Source organism: Cervus elaphus, chromosome 5, assembly GCF_910594005.1.
Source record: "Cervus elaphus chromosome 5, mCerEla1.1, whole genome shotgun sequence".
Taxonomy (NCBI): Eukaryota; Metazoa; Chordata; class Mammalia; order Artiodactyla; family Cervidae; genus Cervus; species Cervus elaphus.
Genome location: NC_057819.1, coordinates 87,560,186 through 87,581,723, shown reverse-complemented (window position 1 = coordinate 87,581,723; position 21,538 = coordinate 87,560,186). Strand labels below are relative to the sequence as shown.

General features: G+C 38.6%; 1 protein-coding gene across 4 annotated transcripts in view; it reads left to right on the top strand.

Annotated features, from left to right (window-relative positions):
* Positions 1-21,538, top strand: part of AP2B1 (adaptor related protein complex 2 subunit beta 1) — a 109,283-nt gene that overhangs the window by 11,534 nt on the left and 76,211 nt on the right. For all 4 annotated transcript variants that reach the window (XM_043903022.1, XM_043903019.1, XM_043903020.1 and 1 more), the window contains exons 3-9: positions 532-637; positions 3,883-4,018; positions 5,703-5,948; positions 18,144-18,334; positions 20,418-20,639; positions 21,178-21,298; positions 21,431-21,526. In XM_043903022.1, the coding sequence (XP_043758957.1) occupies positions 532-637; positions 3,883-4,018; positions 5,703-5,948; positions 18,144-18,334; positions 20,418-20,639; positions 21,178-21,298; positions 21,431-21,526 (1,118 nt within the window). The remainder of the gene's footprint in view (positions 1-531; positions 638-3,882; positions 4,019-5,702; positions 5,949-18,143; positions 18,335-20,417; positions 20,640-21,177; positions 21,299-21,430; positions 21,527-21,538) is intronic.

The following is a 21,538-nucleotide window of genomic DNA, read 5'->3' as shown; positions in this document are numbered from 1 at the left end:
CCCTGTACATTAGAATCACTTGGGGAAACTTTAAAAAATATGAATGTAGGAGTTTTACTGTCTGAAAGTCTGTTTTACTTGATTCAGAATGGAGCCTGAGCATTGGTATTTTTAGATCCTTCCCAGGTAAGAATGTGTAGACAATGTTGGAAAATTCTTAAGTTAAAAAAGTTGGGAGAAACAGTTCTAAGGCCAGTTCTGTTACTCGCTAGCCCTGTGACCTTGGGTCCTCACTTTGTGGAGTTGAGAGTAGTGAATGAGAAGTATCTTCTGGTTTGAAAACATGGGTTTGTGAATTTGTTTCCTGCCTACATTTATTTTTTCCTCAGGACTTGGAAATTCTGATGGAAGATCATCCCTCAGATGCCATTCTGTCCCCTCTGTAGAAAGATTTCACATCTTTGCTTTTTTTGAAATCTTGTTTTGATTGCAGCCTTGCCTCTGGTTAGCTGTTGTGGTGTTACTTTACATAGTGCAGTGTTGTGCTCTAATTTTCTGACCCTGGGACCTCATCTGTTTGTTCTCTTCTAGGAGAAATCTTTGAATTAAAGGCTGAACTCAACAATGAAAAGAAAGAAAAGAGGAAGGAGGCTGTGAAGAAAGTGATTGCTGCTATGACTGTGGGGAAGGATGTTAGGTAAGGGTGACCTCTTTCTGCCTTGCTCACTTTAGAGTCTTACTCTAGTTGCTTTTACTGCTTTTCATTTAAGGCTATTATGATAAGAGTGTATATGAACTAGTTTGTCCCACTGAAAACATTAGGAAGTGTAGTTGATTTTATATTAACTCTGTGACCAAGTGTGGTGTTTTTAAAAGAGTGAAGCCAGTTTGATTTCATTTGCATATAGATCGAGCATAAAACCTCCTGAGAGCTGGCACAATTACAAATCTGTTGCTAAGGTAGTTTTAGAAGATGATAAAAATATACAGAGGAGCAGAAGCCCATGTATAGTTTAATTGGCTCATACCAGTGCCTCAGCTATACAACTCTGCATTGAGTTGCTGAATTCAAGATGAAAATCAATGGTAACAAAGTCCAAATGGTCTATTTTTTTTTTCTCCCTCTTTTTTCCCTGTAATTTAGCAGGACCATTTGGAAATAAGTAAAGATAGTCTGCAGGCCCCTGAGAATTCCGGAGATCCTTTCCATGAATTCCATGAGGTCAAAGCTATTCTTGTAATAATACTTAGGTCTTATTTGCCCTTTTCAGTGTGTTGATATTTGCACGGCTGGTGCCGTATTCTGAATTAAGGCAGTGTGCCAGACCATAGCAGTAAGTCACTGTATCCTTCACCACCATGTGCTTGGAGGAAAAAAGGGCAGTTTCACTTAGGACTGTCCTTCATGAAGCACTACAAATTTATTTCAGTAAAACTTGAATCTGAGTTCAGGTCTTTTTAATATTCTGTGTGATGAAACAGGAATTTGCATAAAGTACTTCTGCATAGCAGAGTGTGTCGGTTGATTTGAAAAAAAGCCCCTGCACAGTTGTTTGACTTGGGAATACCATTCTATGCGAAATAATGATTGACAGACAAAATTATAGTTAATCAGACTTAATATTTGGGAGACATTTTATAAAAAATGAACAAAGTGAATCTGTCTTCAAGGGAAAAAATTTGACAGTAGATACATTTCGACTTTAAAAATTAGAGTGTTGGAAAACTTGTGTCTCCCATCATGAGCTTGATAGTTTCCGATACTTAGGGATTTTTCTGATGAGATTGGTGGTGAAATTAATGAATGTGATTATTTGGTGCTGTATAATGAAACATGACAACCTAGAGATGACCTGCATAACTCATTGAACCAGTGTTTTCCAAATAACCAGTGCATATATCATAAAATTATGCATGGGTAAAAGATCCAGTCAAAATAAATGCTAAATTAATGGATTTTAATTCAATCAAGTACAGAAAGTTTATCAGTATGATTTCAGATTCCATGTTGCACCTAACTTTTAAGAAACTATGATTTGTGCACTAAAAAAGACAAAAACGATCGTTTGTCTGGCTTTAATGTGTCAAAGAAGAACACCCAGTTATGTGAAAAAGCTATTAAAATACTCCATTTTGCAATTTATGTATGTGTATGAAGATGTGTTTTCTTCTTAATACTTCAGTTAAAACAACATTTTCTACAGCGGGTTGAATGCAGGAGCAGATGTGAGAATCCAGCTATTTTTGCTTAAGTGAAAGTGAAAAGTGAGTGAAAGTGTTAGTCACTCAGTTGTGTTTGACTCTCTGCAACCCCATGGACTGCAGCTCTCTGTCCATAGGATTTCCTAGGCAAGAATACTGGAGTAGGTTTCCATTGCCTTCTCTAAGGCATCTTCCCGACCCAGGGATCTCCTGTATTACAGGCAGATTTTTACTGTCTGAGTCACCAGGGAAGCCCAAAGCCGCACCCAACATGGGGTTTGAACCCATGACCCTGAGATTGGGACTCAGTTTTTGCTTAAACTAGACATTAAAGAGATTTGCAGAAATTAAAACAATGTCATCTTAATTTTTTTTAAAAAGTAAAATAGAGTTTTACTTTTTAAAATATTTATGTTAATATGAAGCACATTTATTTTCTTTTTATCAGTTGAGTCAAATGCTGCTGATAAGAAGTGGATGAGTGCAAGAATGTCAAGTAAATTCCAGCATCTAGTGGTGGAATGTTGTTGTTTTAATACAAACACCTGAGAAGGTTCTAAGGCTAATGATGACCTTCTGATGTCATTAAGAAAAGGGAGAATCAAATTTAAGTGTATTGTGTCAGGCATGGTGATAGATGATTTTAGTTAACAGTTTTTTTTTTAATAGTTCTCATATCTTCTGAACTAAAGGTTATTCTGAATTATAAGTTATTCCATGTTAGAGATCAAGAAAGGTATGCTCAGAGGACTAAAGAATAATCCCAAACTCATACAGCTAGTGGTAATGTAGCCAGGATTCTAACCTCGTTTTGGGTCCCAGTACCCATTACTGGTCACTGCTTTCGTGGGTGTATGTATATAATAGAGTTTAAATCTGTATATGCATACACATGGGCTTCCCTGCTGGCTCATCTGGTAAAGAATCCACCTGTTGATGCAGGAGATGCAAAAGATTCAGGTTCAATCCCTGGGTTGGGAAGATCCCCTGGAGAAGGAAATGGCTACCCACTCCAGTATTCTCGTCTGCAGAATCCCATGAACGGAGGAGCCTGGTGGGCTGTAGTCATAGAGTCACAAAGAGTTGGACATGACTAAGAGACTGAACATGCATACACACACATGCTCAGGACTGTTTTGTTTTCTGAAAAGTTTAAAATTTTGAACAAAGGTCTTATCTGGGAACTGTTATTTAATAAGGACACCAACCACATAAGTTCCCACTGGTTAGAGATGGAAGAATATGCACATTGAAAAGCATAGCAACTGTAGTGCTTTGAAACTGCAAAGAATTGGCATGAAGAATACTGTTAACTGTTTTTGGTGACATAGTGATTTTTTTAAAAATTTGTAAAGAGATACACTAAGGTGTATGTCTTGTTTAGAAATGGTTTAGAGCAATTAGATGGGGTAGGGACTGGGGGAGGGAAAGTGGGTTGAGGTTGTATATGAAACAAGATCAGGTATGTATCAATATTTACAGCTGGGTGATGGATGCATCAGGTGCATTAAACTGCTGTCTCCACTTTGAAAATTTTCAAAGTAAAAGGTTTTTTAAAAATCTAGTTTTCAGTATCTTCTTGAGACCATTATTGTAGTTTCTTTAGTAATTCATTTCTGTGATTATTATCACTGCATTCATCCTCTCATCAGATTACTTTTTAAATTAAGGCTTTTTCTTTGTGTTCTATCCAACATCTTGGCACCAACATCAGTTCACTTTCCCTTTCTCTCTTCTTAGCTCTCTCTTTCCAGATGTAGTGAACTGTATGCAGACGGACAATCTGGAACTGAAGAAGCTTGTGTATCTCTACTTGATGAACTATGCCAAGAGTCAGCCAGACATGGCCATCATGGCTGTCAACAGCTTTGTGAAGGTAACTTTTTCTCAGGGACTCAAGAACAGTTTCTTCTATCTCAGAAAGCCTTTTAAGAAGTGTCTCTTGATATGGTTAGCGTCTGCATTGCAAATAAGCAACCTCTGTTCCAAAAGAGGGCTTCTAGAGAAGTATTGGCAACGAGTAGGAATGTTCATGATTTAAGCATTCTGAATGCTGGCATTTGTCATCCAGTTCAGACCATATGGTGAGCCTTCTGTCAGCTGGGCTTGTTACATCCTTGCCAGATGGGAGAAGAAAGCCAGATGAAATGTCACTTTTAACCTTCTGTGGCAGACAAAGGTTGGGCATGTCATTATAGTGTCAGTAACCTGGGGCCTTACCTATTTATCTTTGTAGAAATTATGCTTGTGTTTTAGAAGTAGTGGAAACTATAGAAGCTGCCTTTTAATTTTGTTTTAATAAGTATGATTAACTTTTTTTGTTGTTGTTATGGAAATTTTCAAACATACTCAAGTAAAGGAAATAGTATAGTAAGTTCCTAAATATCTACCTTGTAGTTTCAATAGTTACCAACCTATGACCAGTCTTGTTTAGCTTATATTCTCCATACATGCTTTCCTGACGCCCACGTCCTCTCCTACTGGATAATTTTAAAGCAAATTCCAAACATTCTAAGGATGAAAAATCATTTAAGCAACTGAGCATCAAAGAAAGTCCTTAATGCTATTGTATATCCAGTTAAAATTCTCATATGGTTAGATGTGATGAACATCATAATAAGGTTGTCTCTATTAGAGATTGGGATTTTTTTGTTTTGTTTACTTATTGTTTTTTTCCTCTGTCTGGAATTCAGTGTATGTTAGAAGCAAAAATCAGATGGCATTTCTAAAATTAGCTACAATTAAATTGTTTTGAAAAAATAAACATGCTTTCTTCTCATGGAATTTTTTTTTTTCTGTGTTTAACTAAAAAATGTACAGAATCAAAATAACATTTCATTCTGTTTGGTGATTCATAGATGGATGATATCATTGGAAATAATTTAGTGTACATTTTTTTGAAAGTTAGCTTGTGCGTAGGTTTATAAAGTTTAAAGAAATTTTTAAATACAGGGCAATTTAAGGGGTATTCCTTCATGGTAAGCGTTCTATTAATATTTGTACAATATTTGGAGGCACTTGCTAGGAAAGGAGAATGTATGTTAATCAGGATTTCAGCAGATCTCTCTGCTGCTTCACTTAAGGATCTTCTGGGGGACCCAGATCAGCTTCTGGAATTTCCTTTGTTTTCTTGGCTGTCGGCCCCAGATATATCCAGCCCCTCTTTTCTCCTTGGTTGATATTTGTGGAGTGGGACACATCTTTCCAGTTTCTGATTTTTTTCCTGTACCAGAATACAAGCCCAAAGCCCTTTTCTCTTTTTAGAGTAGGTCCACTAATGGCCATGAGGATAGTAACACCAGCTATCTAAATTTCTGCCCAGCTCTGGAATGAATCCTACAGGGCATGTCTTCATTGTATATATGAAACAGTTAAATGAATTCCTAGCCTAAACTCTTTGAATAGGCAACTAAGTTTTGTACTTGGAAAAGGTGGGTTCTGATGTAGAATATAACTGGAAACCTACATTAATTAAATGTTCTTTTGTGGCTTATAGAAGTCAGACTGTTGGATTTTAGACACCATGTACACCAGTAGTTGTCAATGATTATTGTCTGTAGGACTGTGAAGATCCCAATCCTCTGATTCGAGCTTTGGCAGTCAGAACCATGGGGTGCATCCGGGTGGACAAGATTACAGAGTATCTCTGTGAGCCCCTCCGCAAGTGCTTAAAGGATGAAGATCCCTATGTCCGGAAGACAGCAGCAGTCTGTGTGGCAAAACTCCATGACATCAATGCCCAGATGGTGGAAGATCAGGGATTTCTGGATTCTCTGCGGGATCTCATAGCAGATTCAAATCCAATGGTAATGTATTTCCATTTTTTTATGAGAGAGCAATATTTAAAATGGGTCTCTTTAAAAAGCATGTTTAAAATAAATCTTTGGGACATTGAGCCATAGGTTAGCTATGTGAAGCATGACATCCATGGGACCCAAAGATTGTCTGTCTCATACCCTACTGAGCTGAAAACCAAGTCCTAATATATAAATAGTATATGTATGCCGTTTATTTATTTATACTTTTCATTATAGGAATTTTCAAACATCTTCAAAATTAGAGTTACTAAATGAGTAAATAAAATGAACTCAGTTACCATCACCAGGTTCAGTAATTATTAATACATGCTAGTTTATTTTACCTGTTTTCTTCTCCTACCCTCTACTTAGCTATGGGTAACTTAAAGATGTCACACATGAATGGGTCTCTGAATTTAACGTGTCATTATAATTAATAATAACCTTTAATAATCTTAACCTGTTTTTATACAACAAATCAGGACAATTTGAGGAGATTTTCACAAGGATCTTTGAGAAAACTTTTAGAGAAAATTTAAGGTTACTTAGTAGAGTTGTGAGAAACTATTTCAGGAATGCCTTATGTTTTATTGTATCTTTCTTGAAGATTTTCCTCGAACAGGTGTTAGCATCAGGGATTATTAAATTGTTGGGCCCTGCTGCCCTCTAAATAGGAAATTTTTCTTATTTCCTTTGTTTGACATCTTGTTAAGAAGGTGCCCAGGAGGCAGAATTTAAGGAGGCATTCATTCTCAGGTGCCCACTGTACCTGTGCAGGCTTGAGAGTGGAATACCTCTCTCCCCACTTATTCTCAGTTCAGTTGAGTCGCTCAGTCATGCCTGACTCTTTGCAATGCCATGAACTGCAGCACGCCAGGCCTCCCTGTCCCATCACCAACTCCCAGAGTTTATTCAGACTCATGTCCATTGATTCGATGATGCCATCCAACCATCTCATCCTCTGTCGTCCCCTTCTCTTCCTGCCTTCAATCTTTCCCAGCATCAGGGTCTTTTCAGATGAGTTAGTTCTTTGCATCAGGTGGCCAAAGTATTGGAGCTTCAGCATCAGTCCTTCCAGTGAATATTCTGGACTGATTTCCTTTACGATGGGACTGGTTGGAACTCCTTGGCCTTATTTTACAAACATTAAATCATTTGTTTGAGCTCTTCATTCCTGTTATTTTAGTGAAGAACTGAAAAGCTTGGACTAAGAGATAAACACATATGTATCCCCATGCCTACTTTCGTTCTTGAACCCATACTTTTCATCTCAACTGTATGTCCTGTTTTTTTTGCCAGAAGTATTACTGCTGTTTTTAGACTGCTGGTTGTCCTTTTTATCAATTGGGTCAAATGCTGCTGATATGAAATGAATGAGTGTAAGAATGTGAAGTAAATTCCAGTGTCTAGTGGTGGAATGGAAGGTATAGTAACTCAAACATCTGAGAAGGTCCTAAGGCTAATGATGACCTTCCTAATACCATTAAGAAAATGAGAGGCTTCTCGGATGGTCCACCGGTTGGGAATCTGCCTAACAGTGCAGGGGTTCGGTATCTGGTCCGAGAAAATCCCGTTTGCCGTGGAGCAACTAAGCCCTTGTGCCACAGCTGAGCCCTCATGCCTAGAGCCTGTGCTCCACAATCAGAGAAGCCCCCACTGCACTCACAGCAGCTGAAGAAAGCCCTTGTGTGCAGCAATGGAAGACCCAGCGCAGCCAATAAATGAGTAATTAAAAAAAAATGAAAGTGCATTCTCTGTCAGGCGTAGTGATAGGTGCTTTTACTTAAAGTGTTGTTTTTTTTTAAGTAGCTCTCCTATCTTCTGAACTACAAGTTATTCTAAATTAGAGGTTTTTCTATGATAGAGATCAAGTAGTATATACTTCAGTTCAGTCACTCATTTGTGTCTGACTCTGCGACCCCATGAACCGCAGCACGCCAGGCCTCCCTGTCCATGACCAACTCCCAGGGTCCACCCAAACCCATGTCCATTGAGTCGGTGATGCCATCCAACCATCTCATCCTCTGTGGTCCCCTTCTCCTCCTGCCCTCAGTCTTTCCCAGCATCAGGATCTTTTCAAATAAGTCAGCTCTTCACATCAGGTGGCCAGAGTATTGGAGTTTCAGCTTCAACAACAGTCCTACCAATGAACACCCAGGACTGATCTCTTTTAGGATGGACTGGTTGGATCTCCTTCCACTCCAAAGAACTCTCACTTGGAGAAGCTAAAGAATAATCCCAGCGTCACTCAGCTAGTGGTACTGTGGCCAAAATTCTAACCTGGTTCTGAGCCCCAATACCCATCAGTGGTTACTGCCTCCTGGGTGTGTATAGGCATGATATAATTTAAATACATATATGCACGTACATATTTAGGACTTTGATTTTCTGAAAATGGTTAAAATTTTGAACAAATAAAGGCCTTAATTATCTGATGACTGTTTTAATAAGGAAATCTTCTGAACCCTCTTATTCCTATGATAGGTATGAGTCCAGTTTTACTGCTCTTGAGGGAGAATTTTGTTCCACTTTTTCAGAAGTTGCCCCACATGGTGGCAGCACTGCACCAGCAACTCTCAGAACCACTTGCAGAAGGAATTGATGCTTCCTGGTTCTACCTGAGTAGTTTTCTTACAGCTTACTTTAGAAGGGCATCCTAGATGTGAAAGCACCAGTACCTCTGGAGAAATGACTTTGAAATCAGAGGGTAAAATGTCAGTTAAAATCTGATGACTTTTTTGGTGGATGGAGCCTTGCTTGTGGATCTTAGTTCCCTGACCAGGAAGGCAGCTGTGCATCACTGTACCATCACCACGTACTTGGTTCCCTAACCAGGGATTGAACACTGGCCCTTGGCAGTGAGAGCATGGAGTCCAAACCACTAGACCTCCAGGGAATTTCCGCTACAATATTAGTTTAAAAGGTACTGATCTCTTTGATATCTCTACAGATTCATATGGTAAAACCTTTTCTGAGGAATTAGAGCTAAACTTATCTTTAGAGGCCAATTTTATTAGTCCATTTTGTTGAAAGTAATTATGTATTTAGAAAGAGGAAGCACTTTGCAATGAGAGGAAGATAACTCCCATGATTTCTTCACATAGCAGAATTTTGAAAGTCCTGGTCTCTGTAATTGATATTTGCAAGAAAGATACACTTTTGGGTGATAGTGACTTTTCTCTAGCTTTTTATCCACATATTAGGATTTTCCCTCCTTAACTACAATTTTTCTTTTCTCTCTCAGAGGCATTTGAGATATTCCAATTTCTGTTAATGTTTACACTGGAATCTGCTGCCTGAGACTCCCTGGGCAGCCCCACCACATGTGCTTTGCTTTTTGTTTGCGAATTCAGATCTCCTGAATCCTTTGGCTCCATGCCTTAGCCCCTTTGATCTTGTCTTGGAAGCCTTCTCAGTTCTGTCATCACTCCTGAGAACTGCCCCGGGAATGTCCCTTTTCCATTGCTCTGTTCTCTCAGCCAGAGTACAAACTACTGGATTAGTTACAACAACAACAACACCACCACCCCCAGAATCGTGTTTTTCATTTGTTGAGGGTTTTTTTGCACAAGCAGCATGCTGTCAGAACTTGGCCCAGTATGGCCTTCAGCAAAGGCTCTAGTTAAACTGCCAGCTCCTTTTTTTTCCCTCAGCTTCTTTTAATTTGAACTTATTCTGAAAAGCTCTCTTATGAAAAGTAGCACTTTTCTTCTTAGAAAAAGTATGTATTTTAACCATGTGCTAGCCAGCAGTTAGAAGCCGCGTGAGATAGTGACAGTGGTTCTCAGCTGGTAGCGGTATTCTCCCCGGGGGTACGCGGCCGTGTTGGGAAACACTTTCGGTTGTCGTAGCTGATGGGAAGATTGCTACTGACCTCTGGTAAGTAGGGTTCAAAGATACGTTAAACATCCTGCAGCGCGCAGGGAGTCTTCCTGCAGCCAAGAGTTATCCATCCCGAAATGTCACTAGTGCTACTGTTGTGAAAATCTGGGTTATGGAAATAGCACACAGCATTTAGGGCCCAGAGTGGTTGCTGTTTGGCGTCCTGGCTTGGCTGCTTACTAGAAGCGTGGTCTTGAGACTGTTATTTAAAATGAGCTTCAGTGGCCTCATCTGGAAAAATAAAAATAAAAGCAGGTAATAATGCCTGTTTTACTGGATTATTTTGAACATGGAGGAATAATTTATTTAAAAATTTAAGTAATGCCTAACAGAGTAAATGCTTAATAAACAGCTATTTTTGGGGGGAAATTTTTAAAAATTTATTTTTAATTGGAAGATAATTTCTTTACAATGTTGTGTTGGTTTCTGCCAAACATCAACATCAATCAATCATAGGTATACACACGTCCCCTCCCTCTTGAACCTCCTTCCCACCTCCCAGCCCATCCCACCCCTCTTAGGTTGTCACAGAGCACCAAGCTGAGCACTTGTGATACACAGCAGCTTCCTGTTAGCTATCTGTTTTACATATGGTAATGTGTATGCTGCTCGGCTAAGTCGCTCCAGTCATGTCCGACTCTGCGGCCCCATAGACGGCAGCCCACGAGGCTCCCCCATCCCTGGGATTCTCCAGGCAAGAACACTGGAGTGGGTTGCCATTTCCTTCTCCAATGCAGGAAAGTGAAGACGCTCAGTCGTGTCTGACTCTTAGCGACCCCATGGACTGCAGCCTACCAGGCTGCTCTGTCCATGGGATTTTCCCGGCAAGAGTACTGGAGTGGGTGGCCATTGCCTTCTTTGGGTAATGTATATATTTCAGTGCTATTCTCTCAGTTTGTCCCACCCTCTTTTTCCCCTCCTCTGTCCATGAGTCTGATCTCTATGTCTGAGTCTCTATTCCCACCCTGCAAAGGGGTTTGTCAGTACCATTTTTCTAGATTTCATGTATATGCATTAATATTAATATATGATATTTATTTTTTCTCTTTCTGACTTACTTCCCACTGTATAAGGGTCTAGGTTGATCCACCTCACTAGAACTGACGCAAATTCATTCCTTCTTATGAACAGCAGCTATTCTTGAGGAATAGACCTAACATGACATGCTTTCTAATTATTGTAATTTTTATTTAGGCCTTTAGTGTGTGGCTTCCTGGTGGCTCAGAGGTTAAAGCGTCTGCCTGCAATGCAGGAGACGTGGGTTCGATCCCTGGGTTGGGAAGATCCCCTGGAAAAGGAAATGGCAACCCACTCCAGTATTCTTGCGTGGAGAATCCTATGGATGGAGGAGCCTGGTGGGCTACAGTCCACGGGGTCGCAAAGAGTCAGGCATGACTGAGCGATTTCAGTTTCACTTAGTGTGTGGTGGTTTGCTGTCAGTTTGAGATGGTAAATAATGAAAAACTCAAGTCTCTAGATCACTTTGTAAATTTGAGAAGGATTTTTATCAGAATATATTTGTTGTCCTTGTGGGCTGTGTAAAATTGTTTATTAATAACCTCAGTTTAGTACTTTAATTACATTATTTCTTTTATCCCTAGACATATATTAATAAACAGAGTTGCAAACTTAGAATATTACACAGAAATGAAATTAGAAATGCATAATGCTCTTCATGCCCCGTGTCCATGAAGGAGTTTCAGAGCTGGTCAAATTTTAGACATGTGGGAGAGTATTGGTATGTTGGTAGGCAGTGGGTAAGAGTGATGTAGCAGGTAACATATTCAGTCTTTGTCTGGATGCCCCTAGTAAGTAATGTTGTATTTGGTTGAGTAAGTGGAATCATTGGCAGCTGCCTAGTTGGAAGTGCGCCTGCCCACTGATTGATCTTAGTGCTTTTCTGTCTTTATTTACAGAGTAAGGAAATGATTTTTGTTTATAGTAAACTTTGTGAAGATCTTCCTATGTGCAATCTCACCTTAGAAATTTTAATCATAATCGGGTTTTATTTTAGAAATTATTTCTAACTTAGGATATTGTTTTTTTAATCTCATTTTTGGGAGTAGATTTTTAGACTTAAAGTTTCAAAGACCATACAGAAACTTCTTATATGCTTGTCTTCACACAGGTTTACTCAGTAATAAAATATTATTATATAATTATGGTACCTTTGTCAAAACTAAGAAATTAACTTTGGTACATTATTATAAACTGAAGTACAGACTTTATTTCACCTGTTTCAAAACAGATGTCCTTTTGCTATTGCAGCATTCAATTCAGCATACCAAATTGCATTCAGCCACTTCCTCTTATAAAGAGTTGACTCACTTTTTTGGGGGCTTACACAGCATGTTTATTTCCTCCCAGCTCTGAAGGCTGGAAGCCCAAGTCCAGGGCGTCAGTAGGCTCGGTTTCTCCCTCTGAGGCCTCTCTTCTTGGCCTGTGGGTGGGCGTCTCCCTTCTCTTCATATGATCCTCCCTCCTCAGGTGTTTATCCAAATTTAGTCTTCTGATAAGGACACCAGTTATATTGGATTAAGGTCCACTGTAATGACCTCATTTTAACTTAATTTCCTCTTTAAAGACCCTATCTCCAAACACAGTCACATGAGGTTTTTGGAGGTTAGGACTTCAAATCTTCAAATGTGAATTTTGGGGAGATACAAATTCAGCCCTTGTAGGAGGATGATAATAGAATTTACTTCACAGACTTGTGAGAATTAATTGAATTAGAACATGTAAAGGGCTTAGAACAGTGATGAAAAATGTTTTGTATTGCTAAAGATGACATTTGAAATGACATGAAAATGAGACAGCCATTTCACAGATGTCCCAAAGCTTCTGCCTTTTCTGCAAGTGGCTCCTTTGAGTCCTTAGAGTTCTCAGAGACTAGTACCTTTAGAAGCGCTCTCCACTTACTTTGGATAAGAGTTGACTCACTGTTTACCAAGGATTCTCAAAACAGAAAAGTGCTTTGTAGCTGTGAAATGATTTTTTTCTTTCCCAGTATTAATAGTGTGGGAGTTAAAACTCAGGCTCTGGAATCATTCAGACTTGGGTTTGTATCCTGGTCTGCCTTTCTTAGCTTGATGGTCTTCCTGAACATCTCAGTAGCCTCATCTACAAAATGGAGATTATAAACAGTGTTTCTATCATAGGACCATTGTGAAAGATAAAGGACAGAGGGCTTGCAAAGCACTTCACTGTGTATCTGATATAGAGTAAGCCCTTAGTAAAACAATTTTTCCTTACTTTATAGCAATCGTGGTGCTGGTTTTTAATGATTTTAGAAAGGTTAATATTTCAGTGGCAATTTTATTAAAAAAAAATTTTTTTTGTATATAATATTTAAAGCCAGACATTATTTTTGAGGGGTTTCTGAGGGCAGCATATCTACAGATGGAAGCTTAAGTCTACCTACAATATTAATTAACACACCATTGCAGAATTACTCTTAAAAGAATTGTTCAAAGATATAACTAGAGCAGTTTTTGTTGGCAACTTCTGGAAAACTGGATCGGTTGTATATTGTAATTCAGTTGTGTACCAAAAGATCCCAGCTTGTTCATTTCTTAGTGTCCCTTTTAAAATGATCTCAAGGCTCTAATTTGGCAGAGGATTACTTATTTTCAAGAAGAGGAGAAGATAAATGGTGTGATAATAAACTTTTTGTTCATGTTGTAGCATTCTTTTGTGTGATTTGTGTGATTTTAGGTCCTGTGGACCAAGTAACTCTCTGCCTTTTAACTTAGGAGTGCCTCTTGTATGTATGTAGACATTTATTTGTAGTGTTTTGGCTTTGTGCTTATTTACATTTCATTAGAACACATCTTAAGCCACTCAAGTAATTAATGCGTTTCATTGAGTCTAATTTTTTAATCTTTCTTGTTACTATGTATTCAGACTTTCTTGCTGTAATGGGATGTGTTGACTCTACTAGGTAGATGTATTCATTCAACTTTGTCATTCTGGAGAAGATGGGAAAACAGAACATTAGAATGTCATATAATCAGTGTATTATTAGTTGACAGTCTGGACAGTGTCTTTGGATTAAAGCATGAGCTGTAAAATTAACTGGTACCATATAGTCATATCCTTGGAGATGATAATGTCTGAAACCTGTTTAGGGTAAATGCTCTGTGCTTTAACATGTTATTTCAGGCAACTCCATAAAGAAGAAAGTGAGGTTTTGAACTGTTGGTGATTTTCAGGAGGATAAAAATATACAAATCACCTGTATGTTTCATTATAATAGATTTGGTTAGCTATTCTGCTGCTTTCAATTCAAGTCTTCAAGGGGCAGCAGCCGAAAGGATTGTAAATTGAATATGAGAATTGAAGTGTTTTTTTCAGAGAGTGTGACCCTGAAGGTCATTGCTAGGAATGAAAGTCTTCTTAATAGTAATTTAGTTAACAGGAGGAAGTCACTGAACCCAAGTTCTTGGGTTCTGGAACTAGGAAAGTGAGTGAAATTAGGGAAGTCATTCAAGGGGACAGGAAATGTGTGAGAGAGTATTCCTAAAAAACCTCTATCTGTGATACTCCACTCCCAATGAGTATCTAGATTTCCTTCTAGCGTTCTTTTTCTACAGGATAATTTTTATTTTATTCATATCCACTACTCCAGCTTGCTGCTTTTTTAAAAAAAGAAAAAGTGAGGTCAAATTTATGCCCTCAGAATTTCTGTGTATACGATAGGGGTAGCTTATAAATCAGGTTTTATAGCCAGATAGTAAATCTTGCCCTGTTAAGTGCTGCTAGGATGTGATTATCTCTGAAACATATAAAGTAAGAGAATACCTTTTTCTCCTTGTATAAATCTGCCAGGAAGTAATGTTTTGATTATATCATCCTGCCCAACTTTGATTTTTCTTTTGCAGCTCTTGGGACTTCTATAAATACAGTCGGCAGAGTGATTAGTACTCAGACATTAGAATCAGATACAGGCCATGTGTTCGTATTCAAGCATTTTCTCTCTTTGGGCTGTGTTGATTAAGCAAGTCACTGAGTTCCTCTAACTGTATTTATAAATTCATTTTTAAAACCTGTTTCCTTATCTGTAATAGGTAGATTTTGATAGCCGCTACATTAGAGTTGCATGAGGGTAAATGGCATAGTAAGTGTTCAATAAATTTTAGCTATTGCTGTCTTTTGTTTCTTTGTCCACTTCTTCTAGGTATAGTGTAAGGTAAGTCAAAACACAAGTTGCTTATGTTAAAAAAAATTCAGCAGACTTCAAGGGTCCACTTGGAGCTGTCAAATTGAAGGGAAGTGTGTAGTTATGGCAGAAAAAGATTTTTTTAGTATTGAGTGTGATTTTATTTATACACATACATATGTGTGCATGCTTTTGCATGTATGTATATATTTGTGTTTAGTGTCTATAAAGGATACATATTACATTAGGTCTACAGGGGTGGAGGTGAGATAGGAGGAAAAATGTTTAGTTGCAGTCTCCCAAAGAACAGAATTGACTGTAATTGGGAGGTAAGATGAACTAAAAACAGTTTGTTGGTTTTTTTTTTTGATGTTATGGGATGTATTCCTTTGTAGCATAGATGCAAGGACAAGTGAGTTGTCCTATATAATCCAGCTATACTGTCTTGAAGTTAATGTTTGCCTCCTTGAGATTCAGTGTGCTAGCTCATTTTAAGTTTCTGTTAGTGTAAGAAGCATGGCTTCCTGACCAGGAGAACTCTAAGCAACCCTTTATGGATCCACCTCAGTATGTTTCTAAAAATCTAGCAGTCTGAATGTGAAGATTAGGAGATGAAAATGGAAAGAATAGAATAGAAGGGATTTTAGAGGAATAGCGGTACGGTTTTGTTCAGTTCATTCGCTCAGTCGTGTCTGACTCTTTGTGACCCCATGAACCACAGCACACCAGGCCTCCCTGTCCATCAACAACTTCCAGAGTTTACCCAAACTCATGTCCATTGAGTCGGTGATGCCATCCAACCATCTCATCCTCTGTTGTCCTCTTCTGTCATCCTCTTCTCCTCCTGCCCTCCTCTTCTCCTCCTGCCCTCAGTCTTTTCCCAGCGGCAGAGTTTTGTTATTGGGGTGCATATCTTCTGGTCAGCCATTGGCTCTGTGACCATTTGGCAGTGACCTCTTTTCCCAGTGCAGACTTTTCTGAACATAATCCTGTAATCTGATCTCTGGATCAGATTTAGTTCAGGTTTAGTTTTCCCTGTTTTTTTTCTTATTTTAATGGGATAAGTGAAAGTTGCCTATTTTACCACCAGACCATACACTTCATTAATTGGTTTAATTTCCAATTATGTATGATGATAGCAGAGGAATTATAAATGGTTCATCCTGTTCAGTATCCTTCTGTTCTCTTTCCTCTCCATTGCTTTTTGTAATTCCCCCAATTCTCCCCTTTTGTTTTACGTTTCCTGTTAACAGACCTTATATTTAACTTTTTAACAAGAAAAAGAAACTGGCAGAAAGTCAGTGACAGGACATTTGTTTTGGACCAACTGGTCAAGAGTGGGCATGTGTTGACAGCAAGAAAGGAAAATAGGTATTTGGTCTTCCAGTGTGACATTTTGATCCTTTTTCCTGTCATCCAATATATCAGGCTTATTATACAGGGAAAATATGTCTTTTCCTTGCATGTAAAGCACTGAGATGATGGAGATTATTATTTCACTCTTCATGCTTTTTAATTTTCATGAAAGCCTTTGCTTAATGGTGTAGTTGGTAAACAAAAATTGTCAGAAAAGAACCTCATGCATGCTGCCATGTGATAGATAGGTGAACTAGACAATCCTTCATGGTTTGTCTTAATAACAAGACAATATTATATCCATAACCATACTTACCAAGTGAACCATTGGTTTTTTCATCTTGGAATTTTTTTACCTAATCACTAGATTATAGCTGAAGGTGATTTCTGTTTGTGGCATAATTATCTTTTACATAATAATGGGTACTGTCAAAAGTATATTATTTCATTTAAAAAATCATATTCTCTAGAACTTAATCTTCTAGGTAAAATGCTGGGATAATCTGCAGACTACTCAAGTGATGTAGATGTTAAAATCAGTAGCTTGGGACTTCACTGGTGGTACAGTGGTTAACTCCTCGCTTCCAATGCAAGGGGCGTGGGTTCAATCCCTGGCTGGGAAACTTAAGATCCCACATGCTGTTATCACCTTAACTTTGCTTAAAGCTTTTAGAAAGCACTTACATGTTATCTGATTTTATCCTCAAACTGAAGCTCATCTCTGAGGTGGATTAAATTATCTCTAGTTTTTAGTTGAGGAAATGGAACTTATACAGAGTGTGTGTGCTCTCCCAACATCATGTTATAGTGAACTAGTGTTTTAAGGTCACAGTTTCTTATTCTGACACTTAAAGGGAGTTGGACTATAAAGAAAGCTGAGTGCCAAAGAATTAATGCTTTTGAACTGTGGTGTTGGAGAAGACTCTTGAGAGTCTCTTGGACTGCAAGGAGATCAAACCAGTGAATCCTAAAGGAAATCAGTCCAGAATATTCATTGGAAGGACTGATGCTGAAGCTGAAACTCCAATACTTTGGCCACCTGATGCAAAGAACTGACTCCTTGGAAAAGACCCTGATGCTGGGAAAGGTTGAAGGCGGGAGGATCAGGGGATGACAGAGGAAGAGATGGTTGGATGGCATCACCAACTCAATGGACATGAGTTTGAGCAAGCTCCGGGAGTTGTTGATGGACAGGGAAGCCTGGCGTGCTGCAGTCCATGGGGTCACAAAGAGATGGACACTACTAAGAGTCTGAACTGAACTGAACGGATCACCTCCCTATCTGCCATACACCCATAAAATTATTTGGCCTAGGTTCTTCTTTCTGTTGCCTAATGTACGTTTCAAAATTAAAATTCACAGCTTTTTTTTTTTTTTTTTCGCCACGAGGCATGCAGGATCTTAGTTCCCCAACAGGGATTAAACCCATGCACCTTGCACTGGAAGCGCAGAGTTCTAACCATTGGACTGCCAGGGAAGTCCCTAAACTTGACTGCTTTTATAGCTGTTCATTTGTCTTAGTTTTATTGATGGTTTGAGTACTATTAAAATTAATGTTTTAGTAGTAAACCATCAGTGACTCTCTGCTAATATGTGAGTTGTTTTAATTCTGGGTTGCCTGATCACAAGGAAGCTATATAAGCCATCATTAGTGGTATAATACATATTTTGAAAGCAGTTTATCTTCTTTTTGTATATGACTAGGTAAAATGTTCAGGAACAGTTATGAATTAAGATCTTTGAAGTGATTCAGAGAAATAGTTGTACTGTTCTTGACAAATCAAGGTCATATCTGCTTCTTTTTCCAGGTGGTGGCTAATGCTGTAGCAGCACTATCTGAAATCAGTGAGTCTCACCCCAACAGCAACTTACTCGATCTGAATCCACAGAACATTAATAAACTACTGACAGCCCTGAATGAGTGCACCGAATGGGGCCAGATTTTCATCCTGGACTGCTTATCTAATTACAACCCTAAAGATGACCGGGAGGCTCAGAGGTCAGTCTGTTTCTCTGGGTAGCATGTAGGAGTCTTGCCTGGTTTAGTAAGTTCTAGTGTGTCTGTATTAGAATAAGGGTCTGTTATGTTAGGAATAAGGAAAACAGTGACTTGTGGGATATAGATATTGCTCTCCCTGTGGTATTTTCTCTTTGTAATTAGGAACATTTTAGGTAGCAGAGTAAGCCATGCAAAAATAGGAGATGTGTATCTGCCATTTCTTTTCTGAGCGATACACTTAAAACAGTCTGCAAAAATCGCCCTTATCACCTTCTCACATCTCCCATACAGCAGTTCTTAGCCACTTGGCAAAGGTTTGTGAGTGTCTCTCATTTTAGTGACCATTCTCATTCTTTAAGATACTTAGTATGTGGCTTGATACTAGCTAGTGAGGTGCATTATACCTGTAATTTAGTACTAGAGAAAGTGGATGGGAGCCTGCAGTAAGTATGATGTCTTCCGTTAGGTATGGAAATTATACATTTGGAGAAGATTTAAAAGGCACACCTGAATTGTTCTGCCTAGCTCTCTACCACTTGAGTGTTCGAAGTTTTTTTTGGCTTTCAGATACTGACTGCTAAGTTTCATGTACACATACATACATTCTGGTGTACAGAATTGGAGTTATATCAATTTTTATTGAGAATTTTGTGCATACAGGCACTGTAATTCTGGCAAAGTAATTCTGAAGAATTGTTGGCTCATTTTAACTATGGTAGGTAGGAAGTAACCTTCCTTGCCTGGCTGAAGCTATTTATATAAATATTATATATTTATATAAATATAGCTATTTATATCAGCTATAATATAAATGTTCTTCACTTGTCTGGGAAATCGTTCCCTCTGGATTTTATCAAAACTCACCCTGATAGTTTCTTTCCATCACTGAAAGTACAAATGTCTCCTGGAAAGAACTTTACATACAATTTTATTTTCTCTTGGTCATTGACATCTCACACTTACTCACTCAGCAAATGTTTTTTTTGAGCCCATGCTGTGTGCCAGGCATTGTTCTAGTCTCTGAGAATACAGCACTGGACAGACTAAAATCATAGCTCTTAGGGAAAATCTATTCTGAGACATAGAGCAGAAATATATATAATATGTGTATATAATCCAACATATAATAGGTCAGATAATGATAAATGCTAACAAGAAAAATAAAGTAAGGAAGAGAGCTAAGAAATATTGGGTGATTAGGTAAGGCCTCCTTAAGAAGGTGGCATTTGTATAAAGACCTAAAGAAGGGCAGGAAGTCTGCTGAGTAGATATAGGAAGAAGGGAAAAAAACACAGCTTAACTTAATCTCGTATCCATAACTGAGTCAGCTAGCCAACCATGCTGCCTAAGAGCTATCAAAATTAGGTTAATTTCTGGAGAACCCTAAACAGATAATTAAATATCCTATGTTTTATGAGACATTTAAGTATATCGTGACAGACGAGGAGAAGGGGATGACGTTGGATGAATATTGCAGTGGTATTTTTTTATTTTTGGTATTGTTAAACAATCAAAAACCCTCTCCAAGAGGAATGGTTATTGTTAACAGCCAAAAACCCTCTTCAAGATTCCCTTATTATCCTGAAGACAACAGGTTGGGTAGTTTTCCCTGTCAGTCCATCTCCTCCTGCATCTTATAATGAAACTTCAGCCACAATTGGTTGATATCTTTCATTATGAAATAACTCTCAGAATGCTTAATTTGACTTCCTATAGGTAGAGGAGAAATGGGCTGTGAGTCAGGGAGCCCTTACATAATATGGGGAGACAGAGCTATAAAACAGGAAGGTAAATGGTGTGAGCTTCAAGTGTTTGGGGTATTGGCTATTCTCCTTCCATTTTGAACGTCCCTTATTGCTGGTTTCCTAAAGTCTTGTATCCCTGCTCTGCCTGTAGTTTGTTGGGAATGAGGCGTCTGCAGTGTTGAATCCCAAATTTACCTACGCATGGAGTTTTGACTTTTCTAACTGATTCTCTAATTTCTTGATCTTGGGCCATGGGACCTCTGACAGCATTACCTTACAGATTGGATTGAGCACAGAAATTGTCATTTAAGATACTAATTTTCATTTTCTGCCCTCAGCATCTGTGAGCGGGTAACTCCCCGGTTATCTCATGCCAACTCAGCAGTGGTGCTTTCAGCAGTAAAAGTCCTAATGAAATTTTTAGAGTTGCTACCCAAGGACTCTGACTACTACAATATGCTGCTGAAGAAGTTGGCCCCGCCACTTGTCACTCTGCTGTCTGGGGAGCCAGAGGTGCAATACGTCGCCCTGAGGAACATCAACCTAATTGTCCAGAAAAGGTTGGGAAAAAAATGAATTGGTGATTAAAGTGTTTGTAATTTTGAATTAAGCTTAATGATATCAGTATTTAAAAGGACTGTGTTAAGCTTTGTTTAATGTGTAGAAATAAAAATATTGTATGGTAGAGCAACTTGCCCAGGGTCAGGAGGCTGACAGTTGATTTTAGAGTGTTCCTGCAGTGAATGAACACAGTGAATGCCTGGTGTTGCTTTATAATTTAGTTTCTTTTCTGAAGGACCTGTTAGTATGCTAGCTAGTGTCTGTTTAATCTGGTTCAGGCCATGGTTTAGATCAGGTTGTTGTTCTTCCACTGATTCTTCTTGGCAGTATATACTTTGCCCCCTTAAAAAGCATAAAAATAGTCTGCTAAATGGATCTGGTTAGAGGGGTGTAAAGGAAGATTCTGAGTTTTTTTTTTTCCTGAGTGGGGTGTGTGGATGGAGAGGATAGAAGCACAGGTTGGGTATTAATGCAGACTCAGAAAGATATATCAATATATACCTCACCTTCCTTACCTTGTATTTCTATACATCACAGGCCTGAAATCTTGAAGCAGGAAATCAAAGTTTTCTTTGTGAAGTACAATGATCCCATCTATGTGAAACTAGAGAAATTGGACATCATGATTCGTTTGGCATCTCAAGCCAACATTGCTCAGGTCAGACTTAAAGTAGATTCAAGTTAAGATCTAGTAATTTAGATCTTAAGAGCTGATCTTCAGAAAAGCTTAGACCTGAAAATTGTTGTTGCAGAATCCTTAATGGTTGTTCACTTCATGGATGTTTAACAGGTTCTGGCTGAACTGAAAGAGTATGCCACAGAGGTGGATGTTGACTTCGTGCGCAAAGCCGTGCGAGCCATTGGGCGGTGTGCCATCAAGGTGGAGGTGAGTGTTCCT